General features: G+C 31.9%; 1 protein-coding gene across 1 annotated transcript in view; it reads right to left on the reverse strand.

Annotated features, from left to right (window-relative positions):
- Nucleotides 1-2770: 2770 nt before the first annotated feature.
- LOC127738806 (carnitine O-palmitoyltransferase 1, liver isoform-like) overlaps nt 2771-23447 on the reverse strand; it is a 49954-nt gene continuing 29277 nt past the window's right edge. The window contains exons 11-19 of the mRNA XM_052250190.1: nt 22316-22365; nt 20833-20917; nt 19941-20047; nt 16651-16717; nt 16047-16136; nt 13137-13207; nt 12527-12776; nt 8159-8312; nt 2771-7150 (exon numbers count right to left, since the gene is read on the reverse strand). Coding sequence (XP_052106150.1) covers nt 7044-7150; nt 8159-8312; nt 12527-12776; nt 13137-13207; nt 16047-16136; nt 16651-16717; nt 19941-20047; nt 20833-20917; nt 22316-22365 — 981 coding nt within the window. The 3' untranslated portion in view covers nt 2771-7043. The remainder of the gene's footprint in view (nt 7151-8158; nt 8313-12526; nt 12777-13136; nt 13208-16046; nt 16137-16650; nt 16718-19940; nt 20048-20832; nt 20918-22315; nt 22366-23447) is intronic.

The raw sequence follows: 23447 nt of genomic DNA on the forward strand, positions 1-23447 counted from the left end.
AGGGGCAGCAACCCAACAACGGGTTGCCTGATTGGTCTGAAAATTTCAGGGCAGATAGATCTTGACATAATGAACAATTTTATCCTCATCAGATTTGCTCTAAATGCTTTGGTTTCAGAGATATGAGCCAAAAACTGCATTTTACCCTATGTACTATTTTTTAGCCATGTCGGCCATCTTGGTTCGCGGGCGGGGTCATCGGACACATTTTTTAAACTAGATACTCTAATGATGATTGTGGACAAGTTTAGTTAAATTTGTCTTAGTAGTTTCAGAGGAGAAGATTTTTGTAAAAGATTACAAAAATTTACGAAAAATGGTTAAAAATTGACTATAAAGGGCAATAACTCCTTAAGGGGTCAACTGACCATTTTGGTCATGTTGACTTATTTGTAGATCTTACTTTGCTGAACATTATTGCTGTTTACAGTTTATCTCTATCTATAATAATATTCAAGATAATAACCAAAAACGGCAAAATTTCCTTAAAATTACCAATTCAGGGGCAGCAACCCAACAACGGGTTGTCCGATTCATCTGAAAATTTCAGGGCAGATAGATCTTGACCTGATAAACAATTTTACCCCATGTCAGATTTGCTCTAAATGCTTTGGTTTCAGAGATATATGCCAAAATCTACATTTTACCCCTATGTTCTATTTTTAGCCATGGCAGCCATCTTGGTTGGTTGGCCGGGTCACCGGACACATTTTTTAAACTAGATACCCCAATGATGATTGTGGCCAAGTTTGGTCAAATTTGGCCCAGTAGTTTCAGAGGAGAAGATTTTTGTAAAAGTTTACGGACGACGGACGACGGACGCAAAGTGATGAGAAAAGCTCACTTGACCTTTCAGGTCAGGTGAGCTAAAAACTGATAGTAAATAATCAACACTTGAAGTAAATAATTAACACTTGATAAATTGTATCAGAGTCCATTTTATTCGATAGTTTCATAATGGGTTTCTATTGAATATACACCTGTCTCGGAGACATAATTTCACAGTGTGACATGTATATTAGGTTTGAATTATTCGATACCCAGGTAAATCACGAACATGTTATAAATAATGAGTTTTAATTGACACCTTGTAAACAAGAAGTTGTAACACCACAGGTGTCCACACACGATTTCCAAAAATACAATTCACAAAATGTAAAATTAATTAATGTGGGAAAAAACTTAATTTATCTGTTAATTAATTGTTAATCATGAAAGGCTTTGTTTTTTATTTTTGATATCTATAGATTATTAAAATTTTATTTATTTTTATATTCATCATTAATTGGGCTTGCATTGAGTTTTTACAGTGGGATTGTCGGTAAATGTTTGATTTCTAAGTGTTGTTTGACAGTTTCATCATAGGCTTGCATTGAGTTGTTTTTTAATTGATAATCGGTAAACTTATGGTTTCTTCATGTTCGAAGTGTGTATTGAGAATTAATATTTAAGAAAATTACAATTAATTTCTCATTTGAATAAAGCTTCATTCATGTGCACGCAATATGGAAAATTCCGATTTTATTTCGTGGGATGACAATCTTAATAGTTACGACTTAGATATTCTCCTATATTGCCCCATACAATTGAATATTTATTCGCACATTTCCAAGTTTTATGAGATAAAATGATAGTACCAGCACAGCTGGCTTCGGGTATCAATAAGAAAAAATCGCCACATTTGTTGATAATTTTGAAAAAAAAACACTATTGGATTAAATTTTACGAAAATAGTCTTATTTTCACGAAACAACAAAATTATATATTTATTAGCATATTTCCAAGTTTTAAGAAAAAAAATTGGGAGATCAAATGGTTTCTACAGCAATAGGAGGTGAAGTAAAATGGGCCGAGTTTTAACTTTGTTTGTATTTGATTAATCTCATCATTAGAACACATTTTATCAATAACAAATTATTAGAATTAGTTTTTTGTAACTTTTAAATATACTTGCATGCTTTAGCTGTGAAAGGTATCGGCATTATCCATTAGGAAAAATCGTGAGGCGTAGAACCTTTTTCACAACAATAGCGATTTTTACCCATAAATCCATTGGAATAATCGGCTTTCCGATGGCCACGTCATTTCATTGGCTGTTATATAGACTCTACTAGAGTTGCGAATCTCTTGTATTATATGTCTCTGGAGGCACCAAATTTATAGTTATATTTATTTTCTAGCACTGGGTATATACTGGTGCTGGTGGACTGTTAAGTCTCGGGGTTATCATCAGCTCGGTATTCAAATCCTTCTGTACTGACTTGACAAATAACATACCTGTCTTAAATTCTGAATTGATGAATTAAGAAATTATTAAGAATCTAAGGTTCTAACTCCCTCAAGCAAAGTTGACAAAGTGAATTTGGCTTTTCTTATTCATGTACCTCCTGGTCATATAGCTTATCATGTTTTGGAGTAGTCATACATCCTTTGCTTCCAAATTTTTGGATTCAAGCATTATTGATGAATGTAAACCCAGAAAAATGCTTCAGACGCACCAAAATTATAAAGTGTTATTTTCATTTGGTATCATAGATGACTTGCCATCAGTGAAATTTGTCATAGGCCAGAGAAAAATGATAATACCAACGGACCTTAATTTGTCTTTTCTTAATCAATTTACTAGATTTGAACATCAGTTAACTTCTGTCGCCTTAATTCACCGTAATGTTTACAAAAAATCTTATGAGGATCATAGTTTTGAGAAGAAATGGGTTTAGAAACATGTTAATTCTTCACTGTGTATTCAAGAATAAATATACAATGCAACTATAACACAAGATTTTATTACATAAATATTTGCATTGATAACCTGGTGTCTTATAATCACCAAAAAAGCTTGAAAAATATGACGCTTTTCAAAAGAGCCCTTATATCAACTAGCTTTAAATAAATAAAGAACACACCAGACACTAAATTCATGTATACAAAGAAATTATTGTTTGGAAACTAAACATTTTATAGTCATCCTAGCTTCAAACACAGATCAATAAAAGTGTGACTTAAGAGATGTGGCATCAAATCTGACAAAGTATATGCAATACTTAACTTTTTATATAAAAATAAAAATTATTGCATATTTCTTGTCAATTTAAAGGAGTAGGCCCGGTAAGACCCTTTTTTGGCCCCAAAATATAGCATTTTTACCAATATGTAAAAATATTAACTTTTAGCTATTTATTGGAAAGTAGAATACTTCTTTTCCATGAATATGGGCTGTTTTTGAAAATATAATGCACATGCAGCAGGTAATAGCATCATAAATTCATGCAAAATTACTGAAATCTTGGCATATTTGATAGATTTTGCATATTTAAGCGTGAATTTGAGCTTCTCTAATGACCAAATCAGTTCAAATATTTTACATCAACTAATTGAATCGACTGAAGTAGACCCTTAAGTGTTTAAAAAATGTCAAACAGCTTGCATTAGATATACTTCGAATATTAGGCCAAAACTAGCCCTTACCGGAACTTCTCTTTTAGATTAATGTTCAACTCCCCTAACTGAATCTGCCATGTCATTTGACTATAAATAGTTTCCAGAACTTAAACCATATTTAAAGGAGTAGACCTGGGATAAGGGAAATCGGGATGTCTTCCAATTTAGCATGCCCTTTCTCTTAACTTTACTTTAACTGTATCTTTTCAATGAATTGCATGTCTCAAATATCATTTAGTCTCAATCTGTTATTTCAATTTTTCACAAGAGGTTCTGGATGGGGTTTACAGTATAGAAAAAATTGGGCAAAAAAATAAAAAAATTGAGAAAAATGGTCTAAAATGTCTTTTTTTTAAAATGAAGACCTCACTTATCCATACTATCTTATATGAATGTTATTGATTTAGTGTTTGGTCCCATTATATAAAACTATAGAAATTGCCGTTCAATTTGCAAAGATTTCTTTATGAATTGACTAACTGATCTTTTCTTTCATTGTACTACATCTATTGTCTTTCATTGTACTACATCTATTGTATGTTCTACATTAAGTAATAATTACTTAACTTCAATTGACATTACTGATTATCTACTCTTGTCAAGAGTTTCCCTTCCTCATCTTTTTTTGTCTCTCTTAAGGTTTTATTTGCACTTTTGGTGCTGAATCTTGACAACATTGAAGGCTCCTCATATACTCAAGGTTAAATAATTGAGCCAAATTAAAAAGAAAATTATCTATCTTTTTTGCTTAGTAGGAAACTCTCACATTTTATTTGGCCTTAAAATCTTCCCAGTACAAATCTACATAACTCTTTTTATTATAAAGACCTGTTCCTTTGAACAGCATAGTACACATTCTTTTGTCAACATTAAGAACAATATTTAAAGAAACCAGTGTATTGTGTGTAATAGCAACTATGCACAAAAACATTCATTTTTATTTACTTCAAAAGCAGACAAAGACAAAATACATTAAAAAACAAACATTTTTAAGACAAAAGCTTCACTTTGCTTTTTTTTCAACTTAAAAAGAAAACAAATTGAAAGTAATAAGGATTTCGTATTTGCTCAAATGATAAAATATATATAATGATTTAATAACAAAAATTCAACAAATAATCATAACCAAGAAATTGTGCAAAACCAACCAAATAAAATGATAAAAAAATCTGCATACAATTACAATAAAAAAAAATACCTTGCCACAAAAGTGCAACATCTAAATAAAACTGATGATTTAATACATAATAATAATGATTCGAAATCACAAAAAAATGCATGATCTTATACACAGAATAATGATTTGAAAACAAAATAACACTAAAAATAGGATAATTGCACCTCATTGCAGAATGACTAAAAGAGGATAAACTTTGAAATTAAAAATGTACAGGATAAACGCATATCTGTTTCAAAATATCAAGCTTATTAAAAAACTGTTATAAATTGATAGTATATAAGCAACAGAACTAAAAAAGCAGATAAAAAATGAAAGGTCCACGTCCTTCTTTTCAAGTCAAAATCAGTTCAAAATTTGGCTGGAAATGATTCACTCTATATCATTCATACATTTAACATTGGAACCTTTTTTTTCAATCAAAAGCCATAAAAAAATAACAGAAGTTCTCCTGATAACATTGTTCCTATAGGTATCATCAACAAATGCCCAATAATATCCAAGTAAGAAAAATCACCTGCTGCTATCCCTCAGAGATTCTAAAGTCTTTTCATTCCTTCTCCTGTGAACTTAATATTTTCTCAAGAATATATAAATTTAAATTATTTTGCTTCAAATATATTAGTTCTCACACTCATTTATCAGTAAGAAACATTTGTATCTAAAATTTGTTTATCTTTTTTATCCAATGCTAACTGTTATTGTTGTGCAACATCCAAGAATCGAGATCATTTTGTTCAAATAATATTTTTTGGAATTGAAAAATGATACATGAAATAAGTCTAAATTTGTATGCCTAATAATTCTTTAAAAAATGAGTTTAAAAATGAAAAACAACATGATATTTACATAAAGAGGAAATCATACTCTATAAACAATATTCTAATAACCCAAGACCATGAGAATAATGTAGTAATTATAAAATTACAATAAATATAATATCATTGCCATTGGTAACTTGATATAAACATAACTCATATATTTAATAAAAACAAATTAAGAAATATAAGAAAATGTACTTAAAATCCATGCTAACCAACTTTGATAATATTTGCAAGAACTACTTTTCCTACTTTCACTTTCATTTCCCTTACTTTCACATCCATAATTATTTTTGTACATCATTTATCATTCAATCAAAGTTAAACAAAAATAAATATTCTTTTAAGTTAGAAAAATATATTGACACAATCTACAACACATTTTGATTTCCTGTTGGAAAGGTTGAACAAAAAGAAAAACAAAGGTTTCAAATGCTTGTTTATATGGCTTAAAATATATATAATAAAATGGCATAAAATACTTCTAGAACTATGAATATATGCTCTATAGATTTTGTAAAAAAGCCAAGATAGCAAAAATAAATATTTTCTAAACACTTGATTGAAACAACATCTATATAACTGTTTTTAAAATTATCAACTATAGTTTTGAACTTTCCACAAATATTGAATAAAAACATAAAAACACCATTTCATAAAATTCTACAAAATGAATAAGTTATTCGATAAGTACTTTTTACTAATTTTCTCATTGTAATTATACTTTTCAAGTTCAAGCAATTCTTAATGAACTCTCAATTCTTCTAAATTTTGATGCATTAAAATTACAAGCCATTTTCTTTCAGCATTACACATTTTCTGGTCACATTGTATATATCATACATAACAAAAAGTTCTGGTCACATTGTATAAATTACATATCACAAAAAGGGAACAGCCCAGACTATTAACGTTTCCAGTACCACCCTTTATTTCAACATTCACACTTGAATTTTTTGTGCCCACTTGATTTCTAGCTTCATTTTTTAGGTTAGAATGTTGAATAGCTCATTAGACATTTTTGGCTTCTAGAGACATTTTTATAAAAAAAATGAAAAATTTACAGGACCCGAATATTGTATCTAGTAAAAGATATTAAAACTAGTAAAAACAATTCATTCCTTCAAACTGAAGTCAATTAACATCCATCATTTCATCTTTCTTCTGTCCCTCTATAAATTAATTCTCATCCCTATGAATAAACAGATGGCATAAAGGATTTTTCTCCAATGGACAGCAAGATTTCACTCTGACTGATGCAATCCTAACAGTGAAGAATGAATTTTCAACTGTGAGTGTGACATGCAACATTTTCAACTGTGACATGAAACCATTTTCCACTATGACATGAAACCTTAATCCACAGTGAAATGAATCATTATTAACTGTTTCACGAAACATTTTTTTACTGTGAAAAGTTCCTCCCACAACAAGAGGAAGTTTGAATTAGTACAAAAGTCCACAGATCATCTCAGCCAAAAAATGTAGCAAAATCCATCATTACATTAGACATATGAACATTACATATGAACAACAAAATAGGAAGTCTGTATTATGCAGATTAGTCTCTGTTAATATCAGTATGAACTAGTCTCTGTCAACTTCTACGAACAAATCTCTCTCATCTCGTTCATGGCTTCATTTATTGCATCAGACATCTTGGCTGCTGATGTGGTTGGACAGTTTACGTTACATGATACATGGAATTTAACTGAAAAACAAATTAGTAAAAAAATGATGTAATAATGTTAAATACATCTACCATAACATAACTAATGTGTACTAGCAAGTACTGTAAATTCAGAAATGTTCGTGTGCATTTATTATTAGGATTGTTGATCAATAAACAATAATGTGAAATCATTATATTGATTACAGGAAATGTGGCATATGAACAATGTCATAAAAAAAAATTCAAATTCAAAATTAGAGCTTTTATTTTTGCAAAAACCTATCATGTCGTAATATTTGCAACAACATAAAAAAAAACATTGCAACAAAAATTTTGAATTTTCAGAAATTTTTATTTGTTTGATTTTCAATTGTAATATAACTGATTATGATAGTATCACATACTAAAATATCAAATCTAACACCATTTACATGATTATTTTTCTCCATCTACCTATTAATATGAGTTTGATTGTTTGATAGAGTTCACACCAAAAACCATCCAAATTTCAATCAAATTATTTTCTTGAAAATTGTCATAGTTTTAGTATCTTTTTATAATAAATCAAGAACGTGTCCATGGGACACAGATGATGCCCTGCCTTGCATATAATGTTATAAAGGGACATAACTTCAGAACGGTAAATGTGACGAGACCCAAATTCGAACTTGATCTGAGTTTTGTGGTAATAAGCATTGTGTATAAATTTCATAACATTTGTAGAGGCAAACTAAAATTACAGAACAGAAACCAATTTTGGGATGTACTGATGGACAGACATACGTACAGACCATCAAGAATAAACCTCAATGACCCCTCCATAGGGAGGGGGCGTAAAAATTCTTGTTGTTGAAAGTAATAACAGTTCCAGAGAAAACAGCTATTAAGGTAATTTTTCAAAAGATTTACTTAAGAGTATCACCTCAGCCATGCAGATTCTATGTAAAATTTAATAATGGTATTGTTGTTATCACGGAATCCAAATGGTTTTCTGTGTATTGGTTTATATTAACTGTATTTATCATATCGTAATACACATCTACTTACTGAGATCTTCTCCATATATCATATAGGATACGCCATAGCCTTCAAAAGATGTCGCAAAGAATCCACCTCCCATGCATGATGTTTCCATTGTCCATTTATTTGTGTAATTGGTTGGGGTCTGAGATGTACTCAAGATATCAGGGGCAAAGAAATTCTGAAAAATAATATTTTATGAAATGCTTCATTACAATTAAATAATAAGTAGATTCTACGTGGAAGCTTTATTAATGTATATTCAATATTTAAAATTTGGTTTCTTTCAAGTTTCCAGTATATTAGATCATTCTGCAAGTAAGCCTATTTAGTAAATTTGGGTTTTGTTGAACAATTAAATTCGTGGTTCACCTATATCCATGAAAATATGTACCCATCCAATTATTATGAATCCAAAATATTATTAAGTGCAAAATAATATAATTAATATAAACTAGACGCTCTCAAGAGCCTGTGTCGCTCACCTGACTCTACTTTGGTTTTAGAAATCATGTAAAGATAGATAAAAATCATAACAGATACCCAAATAATGATTGAGGCCAAATTTTGATTAATATTGGTCCCGTTATTTAATCAAATATCCTGGTGGCCATCTTGAACAGTAAATCGGCAACAAAGTAGCAACACTTGGTCAGCACTTCATAAGGAACATTCATGCCATGTTTGGTTTCATTCCATTCAGTGGTACTCTAAAAGAAGACATTTGTATGTATTTCCCATAGGGTCCTATGTTAAACTAAGCCCCCCCCCCCCCCCCCCCCTAGCGGCCATCTTGGATGATGGATCGACTGCAAAGTAACAACACTTGGTCAACAACTCATAAGGAACATTCATGCCATGTTTGGTTCAATTCCATTCAGTGGTTCTCTAAAAGAAGACAATTGTATGTATTTCCCATAGGGTCCTATGTTAAACTAAGTCCCCCGCTGTCCGCCATCTTGGATGATGGATCGGCTGCAAAGTAACAACACTTGGTCAACATCTCATAAGGAACATTCATGCCATGTTTGGTTCCATTCCATTTATTGGTTCTCTAAAAGAAGACATTTGTATGTATTTCCCATAGGGTCCTATGTTAAACTAAGTCCCCCGCTGGCGGCCATCTCGGATGATGGATCGGCTACAAAGTAACAACACTTGGTCAGAACCTCATAAGGAACATTTATGCCATGTTTGGTTTCATTCCATTCAGTGGTTCTCTAAAAGAAGACATTTGTATGTATTTCCCATAGGGTCCTATGTTAAACTAAGTCCCCCGCTGGCGGCCATCTTGGATGATGGACCAACTGCAAAGTTACAACACTTGGTCAGCATCTCATAAGGAACATTCATGCCATGTTTGGTTCCATTCCATTCAGTGGTTCTCTAAAAGAAGACATTTTTATGTATTTCCCATAGGGTCCTATGTTAAACTAAGTCCCCCGCTGGCGGCCATCTTGGATGATGGATTGGCTACAAAGTAACAACACTTGGTCAGCACCTCATAAGGAACATTCATGCCATGTTTGGTTCAATTCCATTTAGTGGTTCTCTAGAAGAAGACATTTGTATGCATTTCCCATAGGGTCCTACGTTAAACTAAGTTCCCCGATGGCGGCCATCTTGGATGATGGATCGGCTACAAAGTAACAACACTTGGTCAGCACCTCATAAGGAACATTCATGCCATGTTTGGTTTTATTCCATTCAGTGGTTCTCTAAAAGAAGTCATTTGTATGCATTTCCCATAGGGTCCTATATTAAACTAAGTCCCCCGCTGGCGGCCATCTTGGATGATGGATCAGCTACAAAGTAACAACACTTGGTCAGCACCTCATAAGGAACATTCATGCCATGTTTGGTTTCATTCCATTCAGTGGTTCTCTAGAAGAAGACATTTGTATGCATTTCCCATAGGGTCCTATGTTAAACTAAGTTCCCCGATAGCGGCCATCTTGGATGATGGATCGGCTACAAAGTAACAACACTTGGTCAGCACCTCATAAGGAACATTCATGCCATGTTTGGTTTTATTCCATTCAGTGGTTCTCTAAAAGAAGTCATTTGTATGCATTTCCCATAGGGTCCTATGTTAAACTAAGTCCCCCGCTGGCGGCCATCTTGGATGATGGATTGGCTACAAAGTAACAACACTTGGTGAGCACTTCATAAGGAACATTCATGCCATGTTTGGTTTCATTCCATTCAGTGGTTCTCTAAAAGAAGTCATTTGTATGCATTTCCCATAGGGTCCTATGTTAAACTAAGTCCCCCGCTGGCGGCCATCTTGGATGATGGATCGGCTACAAAGTAACAACACTTGGTCAGCACCTCATAAGGAACATTCATGCCATGTTTGGTTTCATTCCATTCAGTGGTTCTCTAGAAGAAGTTCAAAATGTAAAAAGTTAACGCCGACGACGGACGCCAAGTGATGAGAAAAGCTCACTTGGCCCTTCGGGCCAGGTGAGCTAAAAATAAATAAATTGTTAACACAGAGATATGTCTCGCATTTTGTAATTTTGATGGTATACAGCAAATGTTGAAATCAAAATAACTTGCATACCAAATATCATTGTCCTACCACTAGTGGTTCCCCATAAACTTGACCTAAACACAAGCTGCAACGTTAACTTGCAGTAAACTATGCAAAAGTTTCAAAGTCAATGAACCATGAGGGGTGGAGCCATATCATCTGCATGAAAATGAGACTTCCAAATGCCAAAATAACTGCATACCAAATATCATTGACTTAACATTAGTTGTTCATCTTAAACTGATCTAATAACAAATTTTAACATTTAAATAATGCAAAACCTGCAAAGTCAATGAACCATGACTGACGGTGGATATAACAAATCTCCATGGCAATGAGTTGTGGCCATGCTTATACAACTGCATACCAAATATCATTGACCTACCACTTATGGTCGGCCTTAAACTGACCTAATCACAAACTAATGCATGTAAACTAAGCAAAAGTTTCAAAGTCAATAGACAATGACTGAGGGGGCGGGTCCAAATAATCTCCATGGAAATGAGATGTACAAAAGCTAATACAACTGCATAACAAATATCATTGACCTACCACTAGTGGTTCCCAATAACTTGACCTACCGTTCCTACTCGCTTATTAGTCGGAAAATTGGGAGTAAAATTCATAATCCAGAGAGGGGGACCGACTAATAGACGAGATCTAGCGACCAGAGGAAAAATCCAAGCTTGAGAAAAGTGGTCAGGAGTGAATTTCCTGTTCAAAACTACGTTTTTGATTGCCAAACTTACATAAATCAATAAATAAAAAGTTTTTGTTGAAAATAAATGACTACAATACTGTCTTTGTGTTTTATTTGTTCTTTGGTAAACATTTTCTGCAAATTCGTGTTGAAATTCTACTGTTTCCGGTTTGTGTATTGATTTTCATGGTCACATGGTTTTCCTATAAACCCAAAAGAAGAGCCAAGAACCAAAATTGAAAAGGAGATAACAATGTACCAAATATGTGAAAGGATGTTTTCAGCGGAGTTATTGTGTCATTATTGTGATATCATGATATCAATTCAATGCTTATAAATCATATAATAATCAAAAAATAATTTTAAGATTCATTCCCAAAATCAAAATATTATTCATTAAAGTGTCTCAGGCAAACAAAAATTACAAAATTGATTGACAAGCCAATATAATCCATTGATAACCCCAATTAAGAGACAAAGAGTTGTATTTACTAAAGGTGTGAAAACTATCAGTGATAGGTAAACAGATGACACTAATGAGTTGGAGTTAGTTATTTTAATATATTGATTAGCTTCACTTAATTTTTTTAATCCTTTAATCATCACAATATAATAAGAATTATGAAGTGTACATGCTCATTTAACACCGAGTTATGTATGCTGTGAAAAATATTTTCATCAAGTGTTGATTGACTTTAAATTTTTCAGGTTCATATTGGTTTATATTCGCTTTTCTCAAACAATAGGTTGTTAGTCATACCCTACAAAATCATTGATGCATTACGTAAACAACACATGGCTAATCTAACATTTGAACAGTGAACAAAACAAGAGAAATGAATACATCTTTATTATTAACAGCAATATAAATTATCATGATGAGCATCAACTAAATTCAAACCAAACAAACATTAATGCAGAAATGAATATTATTCCTGGATTTGCATTGGTTTTACCGGCGTTCAGTTACTGTCAGCTGAAAAAAAAATGCCCAAATTTTGTCCGACTTATACGAGGGTCAAGACTAAATCCTTAGAATTTGGAGCTGAAAAGGGCCCCCGACTTATAGTAGGATCGACTATTAGGCGAGTTTATACGGTAATTACAAACTAATACATTATAAATTTCGTCGACTAGAGACATAATTCAGTGTGCATACCTTATCCATGAAGAGTGCAGGAGGTGTACGCTTCAATTCCTGACAGCAGGCAAATAATCCCAGTAGATGGCGATCCCATCCTAATCCACAGCAGGCATCCATTTTAATCTGCGTTTGATATTGAACAGCTTTTCTCAGAAGCATAAGTTTTTGTTCTCGTGTTGCTGACTCGCTCAACATACTTTTCACAAACTGTGCTGAGTATTCTGAAACTGGACGGATTGTCTCGGTTCTTCCTTCAGAAAATATTCTACAATTTATAACAATATGATTATTCTATTTTGCCAATTTTATAGTCTTATGATCTTAAGTTGCAAAACTATTTAATTTTACAAGTATGATTATAAAACTGAGTCTGAGAAAAAATCTGTGAAATACACCTTTTTGTGGGAAAGTTAGAAAATAGTGGTCTCTCAATTACATCTAATAGGCTGGTGATTTTGTTTTGTTGGGTTGCTCTCATGTTGTTTACACCAGTGGCAGATTCGGTGATTTTGTAGAGGGCATATGCAACCCCCAACCCCTTTGATTTTTTAACTATCTTTTTTATAATTTGTTATAAATATTACTTATTTGAATTAACTCGGTAATAGCTATTTTCTACAGTTACCTTGTTGATGCAGATTCATATGTTTTTGGTACTTTCTGATATAACTTGTAATAAGCCAGCTGCAGTACCATCTGAAAGTATAATTTCAAAGTTATTCAATTATCAATTTCAATATAATGATAACGAAAGGTACATAGCCAAAAATTTACAACTCAGGTCTCAATTATGATGATGCTAAATAACCATTATCTGCCTACAGTGATGTGGAAACATGCCTTCTTATATACATGGCTTAAGGATGTTCACTCCTCTTGTTTTTGATTTTTTTGCCAGATATTTGGAATCCTCTGGTTTTATCCATGTAGAGCCATTAAAAATTTTGCCCACTAACCCCTACTTTTCTTTTCATAATTTTATTACATATAGTTTAAAAAGCCATATATGAAAATCTTATAAAATCCTTATTATTTATTCATTGTTTTTGAAAGAAAAAAGGTGCCAATGCAGGGCTTCCAAAACGGTCATATATTCCGGACTTGACCGAAACTTTCATAAAAAGACCGGCTGCTCTCAGCCTCAAACGGTCAAATAGAATTGGTGTGCCACATTTTGTTATTCAAGGCATTTTCATGAAACGGTCATTTCAATTTTTACCAACTATCGATCGATAAAAATGTCCGTTTGGGGCTTTGGGCATGTCCGTTTGGGCATTTTAGTTTATAATTGTGGCAATCTATTTCACAAAGATATTTCGGTCATAATTGGGTTTAATAAAACAGAAGCAGCATATTTCAGATACTTTGAAGTGTCTCAGTTAGTCTAATCCTCTGGGTACATAAATGTACGGCTTGGTCTTTAGCTTGTGTACATCAATAAAAAGTAGAAAAAACACGTTTTCTTTTATTTAAATAACAACAAGCTGTCAAACAATTATCCCTTGAATAAGTTATATTGAAGCCATAAATCATTCACTGATTACAGGTTTGTTACCTTTGATGAGGTGTCCTTAGCTTATCTTTATCAATAGAATTAATGATGCATAACAATGTACATAAAGGTAATCCGGTAAACGAGGTCAAACATGTAAGCGTGTATGGAACATCCTATTTAATTACGCTTTATAGATATTATTTTAAATGAGCATTCAGTTTTAAAAGTATCCTGATATTTAAAAGTTATTCTTCAAATAAGGATATTTATAAATGAATAAGTATGATATATATTATTTTATTTAACACAGTACATCGTGTTAAATACTGGGGTACTCTCAAGGGGAAAATTTACTAAAATATATAGGAAAAACCAATGGACAAATTTCAGTCAATAAATGATTTAACTAAGTTAAATGGTGCCGTGATCACTTCTAAATTATATCAAGAGAACAATGCCTGCTCCGAATTTATTCAGACAATTTCCGATGTTATAGAGAAAGAGGTGATGTCCGACGTAAAGTTAAGTCCCGCCGTGGGAATTATGATCGACTAAGGTGTAGTCTAGGTATTGTCGCTTTAGATCAACTTATGAGGATAAGCTTAGTAGGTGTAGATGTTAAAGACTTTGACCCTGTTCCTGCTATCCGCAAATGGCAATCCGTTCGTAACCGCCATGTTTATCAGAACAATGCATTTAGCAAGCTCATGAATGTAAAATCTTTAATTAGACTAAATGAACTCTAATCTTGTGCTGTGATCTGTGCTTCTTTTCAATGTGCTCATTGTAATATTTATTGCGTGTGTTTGTCAGCATTGTGCTCTTCTGACATTTTATTGTTGTTATATGCTTACGTATATATACATAAAATATCATGTTGTTATTCATTAAATTATTTATCAACTGAGTATGTTTTTATTTATTCCTTATTTTCTAAATCAGGTTGGGAAATTGTACAAAGAAAAATGTTATCACTGTTCAGTAGATTTTACACGGTTTAAAACAATATCCTTCATCGGGCCTCCTCAATGTTATCTATAAATACCGCATCAGTTGTAAAAGTCACGTGGTCAGGTAATCAATACACAAAAAGAAAAGTATCACGTGTATTGATGATCAAGTTGTACTGCAATTAAAGCCAACATCAACAGTTTCAAATAAGATGGCCTTAATTTACAAAGTGTTAAGTACTCACAGAGAGAAGATAGATTATATAAACAGAAACAAAAACATGAGAACAGTCAGGTACTGAAGCTGATTGATGCAATGATGGTTACTGTATTACGATACACAGAAAAATGACACAATACCGAGGATAATATTTTATTTATTTTTAGAATGAAGAAAACAAAACAGTTATAAATAATTTTATTGCATATAACACTACTAATTATTTAGACACATATATCAATTTATGCATCCTCTCAGTTACATTTAAGTATACAGCTGATCATTGACCGTCAAAAATATTTCTTTGAAAAATGTCCGGCTGTCGTCAGGAAATTTTGGAAGCCCTGTGCCAATGTTAAATGAATGAAAAATCTAGAGAGAATCATTTCACGCCAAATTTTCAATGGCTCATACTTCGAAAACAAGCACAGGGACCCTTCAATTTTTTCTGCTTTTTAAATTCCTTTATTCATATACTTTCAATAAATAACAGTCTTTTAAAAAATTGTTATTTTGAAACAGAGTAGCAAACATCCTTAAGGTAGCAGTTCTATCTTCTGTAATAAAGCATATCTTATTACTAGCATACTGATTATTACATCTTATTTTATATTACTGTTGTTGCCAAATGAACATTCTTTAGTATATTTTTTTGGTGAAAATATGTATCTGTCTGACATTTAACCCACACAAACTAGTTCACTAAAAATAAGACTACCAATTCATGGCTAGTGATGCAGAGTTTTTGCCCTTATTCATTATTTTCATATTTAAAAACAAACCAGATTTCTGCATAAAGTATTGTATGATTATGAAATAAAAGACAACCCCATTCTGGTCTCATTTTAAGACTTTTTTAAGTGACTTCACCTGTATATATCCATCGGGGCTCATTCTTTTCTTCTTAATAAATCCTTTCCCATATTCCGGTGATGATACAACAAGTTCAAAACTGTGACTCTATAAAACAAATAAAAATCTTTACTACAAATTTAACCTGGCTAAAAAACAAAATTACATAAAAGTTAAACAATGCAACATCATTATTACATATCTCAAATATAGTTTTTGAAAATCAAATCTATTTTTTCATTTCACACTTAAAGCAACAAGCTGGGGTAATCTTTTGACATATATTTTGTCTAATTTCAAGAACATTTCCTCCAATACAGACCATATTCTATTAGCATATAAATTTGTGTGGCATTTCATTTTGATACTATTTATTTTTTCATGGTTTGATAATTTATAAATAATTGATTTTGGAGGTGACAAAGTGATTTTTTTTAGACAGGAATAATTACCACTAGTACTACAGAGATATTTTTACATACAACTCTTCTGTTGCAGATGAGACATTTTATAATATTACTTATTTGATATTTTACCTTTCAGCAATAATGATTTACTTTTTTCATTCTATAAAAAACAAATCTCACAATTTTTAAAGAGAATAAACTAAGTGAATCCTTACCAATTTTCTGAAATGTTCTTTTGCAGTATCTATCTCTGAGTCCATATATTTCAAATCCCAGTTTATTCTGAAAGAATAAAATCATTTTTAAAATTACAGTGAAATCTTTCTAATCAAAACAACTTTTGGATTGACAATTTTGTTCATATTAGACAGGTGTTTGGCTAACACCGGTTTAATAATGTAAGAATATGCATTCTATGATTCTATGACCTTATTCAAGACTTCAGTTAATACAGGTCTCAATTTTAACAAGAGCCTACTTTTTCAGGTTTCACAATATATCCAAAATAATGTTTACACTGATATATTTGTCTGTTTCACTGTACTCACCATTATTATGTCAATGATGAATCAACATATCAATTCTAACATTGGTATGTGTAAACTGTCTGGTTACAAGAGCGCAATTATTCGTAATGCATTTTCCATAGGGTAACAGTGGTGTTCCGTATTTTTTTCTCGAAGACTACACAAACTAGGGAAAAACGCCTAGCAGTTCTTGTTACTAGAAATACCAGTGTTGCATTACAACCAAAAAAATATATATGGTCATGCGGCAAAAATTGACTTAAAATGCAATTGAAAAAGATTGTCTATTTTTTTCGCTTAATGAAAAAGGCATATTTTTAATGGCCCCGACGTGCAGAAATGGAAGATATTTTCTATACTTTGCAAAATGTGAATTTGATTTTCTGGACTTTTTCAACCTAATTGGATAAGCTTTCGATTAAAAGTAATTCCAATTCTGTATCATCCAATCAGAAGCCGTACAGGATTCTATTCTGAGTACCATCTTGGGGTAAAAAACTTGCCGGTAAAATGTAAACAAATAATTGCGCTCTTGTAACCGTCTAGCAAAAACCCAGAGAACCATATTAGGCCATAAAATTGTGTAGATTCCCTTTAACTTTTAAAACATGGTATTTAATGTTATCCTTATTTGGATATAAAAATGAACGAGTTAATATGAGCAATTTTCAATAACACAAAAGTTTAAAAAAAGAATAATTGAATGATTTTAACGAATCTCAACATATTCTAACAGATAAAATTGAAAATAAAAATGGGGAATATGTCAAAGAGACAACAACCCGACCAAAGAGCAGACAACAGCTGAAGGCCACCAATGGGTCTTCAATGCAGCAAGAAAATCCCGCACCCAGAGGTGGTCCTCAGCTGGCCCCTAAATAAAACCGTGTGCTAGATCAGTGAAAATGGACGTCACACTAAACTCCAAAACATAGAACATTATCAACAAATGAATTTGAAGACATGGGTGCAAATTTATGAATAATTTCAATGGATCTCAACATATTTCAGAGAATATCAATTTAACATAAAATAAAATGCTCCGCAGGGCGCAGCTTGATACGACCGCAGAGGTCGAAACCTGAACAGTTGGGGCAAGTATGGACACAACATTCAAGCTTGATACAGCTCTGAATTTGGATTGTGATTAAATATTTGACACAGCATAGGTTTCTGACACAGAATGAATGTGGTCTAAGAACTTAAAAATTTTAAATTGGACATTCACCTATTATGGTCCAATATCCAAAATCTAAATACATGGTTAGATTTAGCATATCAAAGAACCCCAAGAATTCAATTTTTGATGAAATCAAACAAAGTTTAATTTTGGACCCTTTTGACCTCAATGTGGACAAAGTTGATAACGGGGCCCAAAAATCAAAAATCTAAATACATGGTTAGATTCAGCATATCAAAGAACCCCATATATTCAATTTTTGTTGAAATAAAACAAAGTTTAATTTTGGACCCCGATTTGGACCAACTTGAAAACTGGGCCCATAATCAAAAATCTGAATATATGTTTAGATTCAGCATATCAAAGAACCCTAAAAATTCAATTTTTGTTAAAATCAAACTTAGTTTAATTTTGGACCCTTTGGACCTTAATGTAGACCAATTTGAAACGGAACCAAAAATTAAGAATTTAAATACACGGTTAGATTCGGCATATCAAAGAACCCCAATAATTCAATTTTTGATGAAATCAAACGAATTTAAATTTTGGACCCTTTGGACCTCAATGTGGACCAATTTAAAAACGGGGCCCAAAATCCAAAAACTTAATACACGGTTAGATTCAGCATATTAAAGAAGCCCAAGAATTCAAGAATAAAACCCCATTGAAATTGATCAAGAAATAAGCAATTTATACGAAGTATCTTCTTTTGCACAATACTGTGCAATTGAATATTTCTTGCTATTGCGCAATACTGTACAATTGACAATTTCTTGCTATTGCGCAATATTGTGCTATTGGATATTTCTTGCTATTGCGCAATACTGTGCAATTGAAGATTTCTTGCTATTGCGCAATACTGTGCAATTGAAGATTTCTTGCTATTGTGCAATACTGTGCAATTGAAAATTTCTTGCTATTGCACAATACTTATTATATAATAATTTACACATCCTGTTTGGTGTGTATCTCCTACCATATCATTATTATTTGCTTTTAAATATAAATCAGAAATAACCAACTTAAAATGGAAAATTTTTAAAGAAAAAAAAAAGGAAAAAAAGAAACAAAAAAGAAAAAAAAAAAATCCCCCCCCCCAAATTTTTTGAACCCCTTATCATTCATCAACCTCAAACTCAATCCCAGCCTTCCCTTTGTGGTATGGTACCTAGCAGTACAATTTCAGAGAGATCCATACACTTGAACACAAGTTATTGTCTGGAAACTAGAAAAAATGCTTATTTTTGGCCCCTTTTTGGCCCCCAATTCCTAAACGTTTCAGGCAATTACCACCAAACTCAATTCCAGCTTTCCCTTTGTGATATGGAACCTTGTAGTACAATTTCAGAAATATCCAAACACTTACACACAAGTTATTGTCATGAAACTAGAAAAATGCTTGTTTTTTGCCCCTTTTTTTTACCCTAATTCCTAAAATTTTGAGGCAATTACCCCCAAAATCAATTACAGCCTTCCCTTTGTGATATGGAACCTTGTGGTACAATGTCAGAGAGATTCATACACTTACACACAAGTTATTGTCTGGAAGTTACAAAAATGCTTATTTTTGGCCCCTAATTCCTTAACTGTTGGTACCATAACCCCCAAAATCAATCCCAACCTTCCTTTCATGGTATTGAACCTTATGGTAAAATATCATGGAGATCCCTTCACTTAAACTAAAGTTAGAGTGCGAAAACCAATGTGTCTTCTGACGACGACGCCAACGTCATACCAATATACGACGAAAAAAATTTTAATTAATGGTCGTATAAAAAATAATAGTATGAGAAATTACTTTTGAGGGACAGGTAGTTTCTTCTTTCTGGTTTGTTCACTGATTATGTTTCCTTCAGCTGTATATGTCTCACTTTGTAGAAAATATTCCCACATTCTTCCTGGTAGCTACATTACAAATTATTTACAGATGAGCAAAGGATACAGTAGTAATTCAAGATGTACATGTCTCAATTTTCAACTTAACCTTAATATTTTGTAAACCCTCTGAATTTTTCATAGGGTTTACATTAATTTAATTGGTATGTGCTCAGTAACCCCTATATTTGAAAAAAATTAATAGAAAACAAACATTTAGATACACTTTTGACAAAGCATTATCTTATTTTTGTTATTTCTTGCAGTTTGTTTTTATTCTTTCCACATATTCAATAAGAAAAATCTTGGAAGAACCACTTTCCCTCCAAAAACTGAAAATTCTCATGTTTGTATTTCAAAACCAGTATTTAAACCTATTTTTTATTTTTACATATTTTTAATCTAATATACATTATTTATTCAACAAATGGTATTTATGAAACTGATATTTTTCATTTTAAAAAGCACAAAAAGTAATGTGTTTGATAATTGAAATTGAATAATAACCAATGAGTTATCTCCCTTAACTGATAATAAGCAATACATTTCATGCAATTGCAGCATAAGGAATGCAAAAAAAATCGCTGCAGCTCCCACAAAAAAAATTTGTTGTGTGATTCCAGCAGTTGAAATAAATTACAATTTAACAATAGCCACAAAAACTAATTAAAATGCAAAAAGCACAAAGAAATTTCATTCTCATCTGAGCCATCAAAACCTTTAATTTGCACTCCTTCCTCAAAACTTAAATGTTCTATAACCTATAAGCATAAATACTTTTTTAAGAGAGCTGAAACAAAAATTAACAGACTTACAGTTGCATCTCCAGCTGTATGTTCAGCATTTACACCAACAATTCCATTAGAAAATATAGCAAATGTCAATGATTTATCGTTCCATCTGTAAAATGATAAAAAGCAATATATAGAATCAAATCTGAAAATCCTGCTATGACAAACTAAAATTAATGAATATAATTTGCCAAAACAAACAAAATATGCTTGAAATAACTTGATAAAAAATTTTTTTGGTATTTGAATTACGGTCATGTGCATACCTATAAATAAAGAACGTATGTACATGTATATTGAACCCTTTTTGGTTTTTTTGTGTTATTTTTTTGCTGTCTCTTTGACAAAAATATTTCCGTATCTTATATTCACCATTAGATTATTGTGAGAACTGCATGACCTAAATACCTCTCGTTTTTATGATCAAGACAAAACTAACTTGTCATGTATTGTTCAAATAGAGAATAGAAACGGGGCATGTGTCAAAGAGACAACAACCCGACCAAACAGCAGAAAAAAGCCCAAGGCCACCAATGGGTCTTCAACGCAGCCAGAAAATTCAGCACCCAGAGGCAGGCTTCAGCTGGTCGCTAAACAATAATGTATACTAGTTCAGTGAAATAGACACCAAATTAAACTCCAAAACATACAAATGTTAGTTTTTATTTCAACATGATTTTTTATTGTCCCTTTGGTATCTTCTGCATTTTTTTTAGGTCATGTGATCTGGAGTCAACAGTTTAAAGATTTTCATTGGCTTATAGAACATTTGTTTTTGTGACAGCATGTTTATTTTGGCACTATAAAATTACTGTGCATTCATTATGCCCCACCTAAGATAGTAGAGGGGCATTATGTTTTTCTGTCTGCGTCCATTTGTTTGTCCATTCTTCTGTCCGTTCTTCCGTCTGTCCCGCTTCAGGTTAAAGTTTTTGGTCAAGGTAGTTTTTGATGAAGTTGAAGTCTTATCAACTTGAAACTTAGTACACATGTTCCCTATGATATGATATTTCTAATTTTAATGCCAAATAAGTTTTTTTACCCCAATTTCACGGTCCACTGAACATAGAAAAAGATAGACAAGAGTGGGGCAAATTGCTGATAATGAATAAATAAAAAAAAAATTATAATAAAGAGATTTATTAATTAAACATTATTTTTAGTTATTGGGGGCTGGATGGGGTTTACAGAATAGAGAACAATAGTTAAAAAAAATATGAATAGAGAAAAATGAGCAAAATATATAAAGAATAGAGAATAATTGGGGGCAAAAGATAAAAAATAAAAGAATTCAGTAATAAAATATTGATTACAGAGCTGAACAATGTAAAGAAATCATCTTATTAAAAATTTAATAGTAAAATCATGTTTATAAGAATTATACAGAATAAGTGTTATTCTTAAAGATAAAAAATGCCCTAAAAATTTAAAGAATATAGATATTCAGGACCATCCCCCCCAAAAAAAATCCAGACCCTTGGTTAATAGTTTTGTTTATTTAACTTACCTGTTTGTTCCATTTCCACATAGAGTAAATAACCCATTTTCATCAATGGACTGAAATTGAAAAAAAAAAACAATTATATATTTTATATATTTCATCATGTTTCAGTACCATTTGAAATAACTTTTCCTCTCCATATACATCACATCTCTATTTGCAACAAATTTTTTAAAGTTAGTACCTGTGTATACAAAGTTAGTATTTATCAAAACGAATTGTTTTGAAAATATTCCATCACCTCAATGATTGATCAATTGATAGTTGCTGAATGTCCAGCAGAATCATAACATGTATAGCCAGGATGATAACATATTAGTTTGATATGAATGTGATACCAGATTTATAATAGACAGACATATTGAACCAGATTTTAAATATAGCATGTTCAAAATGTACTTTGAGCTTTTGATTTTGCCATTTGATTAGGGACTTTCCGTTTTGAATTTTCCTCAGAGTTCTGTATTTTTGTCATTTTACTTTTTTGACATATTCTCTTTTTTCTAAATGCAATATGCTAGGCAGCAAAGTAACATATGCTTATTTAATAGTGTCTGGTTTGTCACCCAACTGGGAATTGAACTGATGTTTTATCACACTTCAGTTAAGACAAGCACATAACCACTAGAGCACTGAGACAGTGCATTCAATTTATATCATATTTCAAAACGTATTAAAATTTCTTCTAGTTAATTTGTAATATTTCTTTTCTACCTCAAATGTTTATATCTTAAGGGTATCTTTGCTTATCTCCTTTTCCCACATACTAAAGAACTTTCAATGTATTTTTTAATTACAGATATATTTCCTGTATTTATAAATATATTTACTGTTTGTAAACAAATCTGACACAGTTCAAAACTCTGTATCACAATCCTCCTAAATCACTCATCGATATCAGTCATGGATGTAGCATCCTAAGGTATACAAAATGATTGGCTGATGGTTGATTAAAATCCATGCATATTCAGGATGATATGTTAATATAATATGAAGATAGCATGCTTTGTACTAGCCAGACATGCCAAGTCATTTTTTTTTTAAATACTATTCAATAGACTAGTCTTTCTCCTAAATGTCAGGTGTTTGGCAGAGAAGCAGCAAATACCAATTTTATAAATCTTTCATTTGACCTGGC

This window comes from Mytilus californianus, unplaced genomic scaffold (genome assembly GCF_021869535.1).
Source record: "Mytilus californianus isolate M0D057914Y unplaced genomic scaffold, xbMytCali1.0.p SCAF_4, whole genome shotgun sequence".
NCBI classification, from domain to species: Eukaryota; Metazoa; Mollusca; class Bivalvia; order Mytilida; family Mytilidae; genus Mytilus; species Mytilus californianus.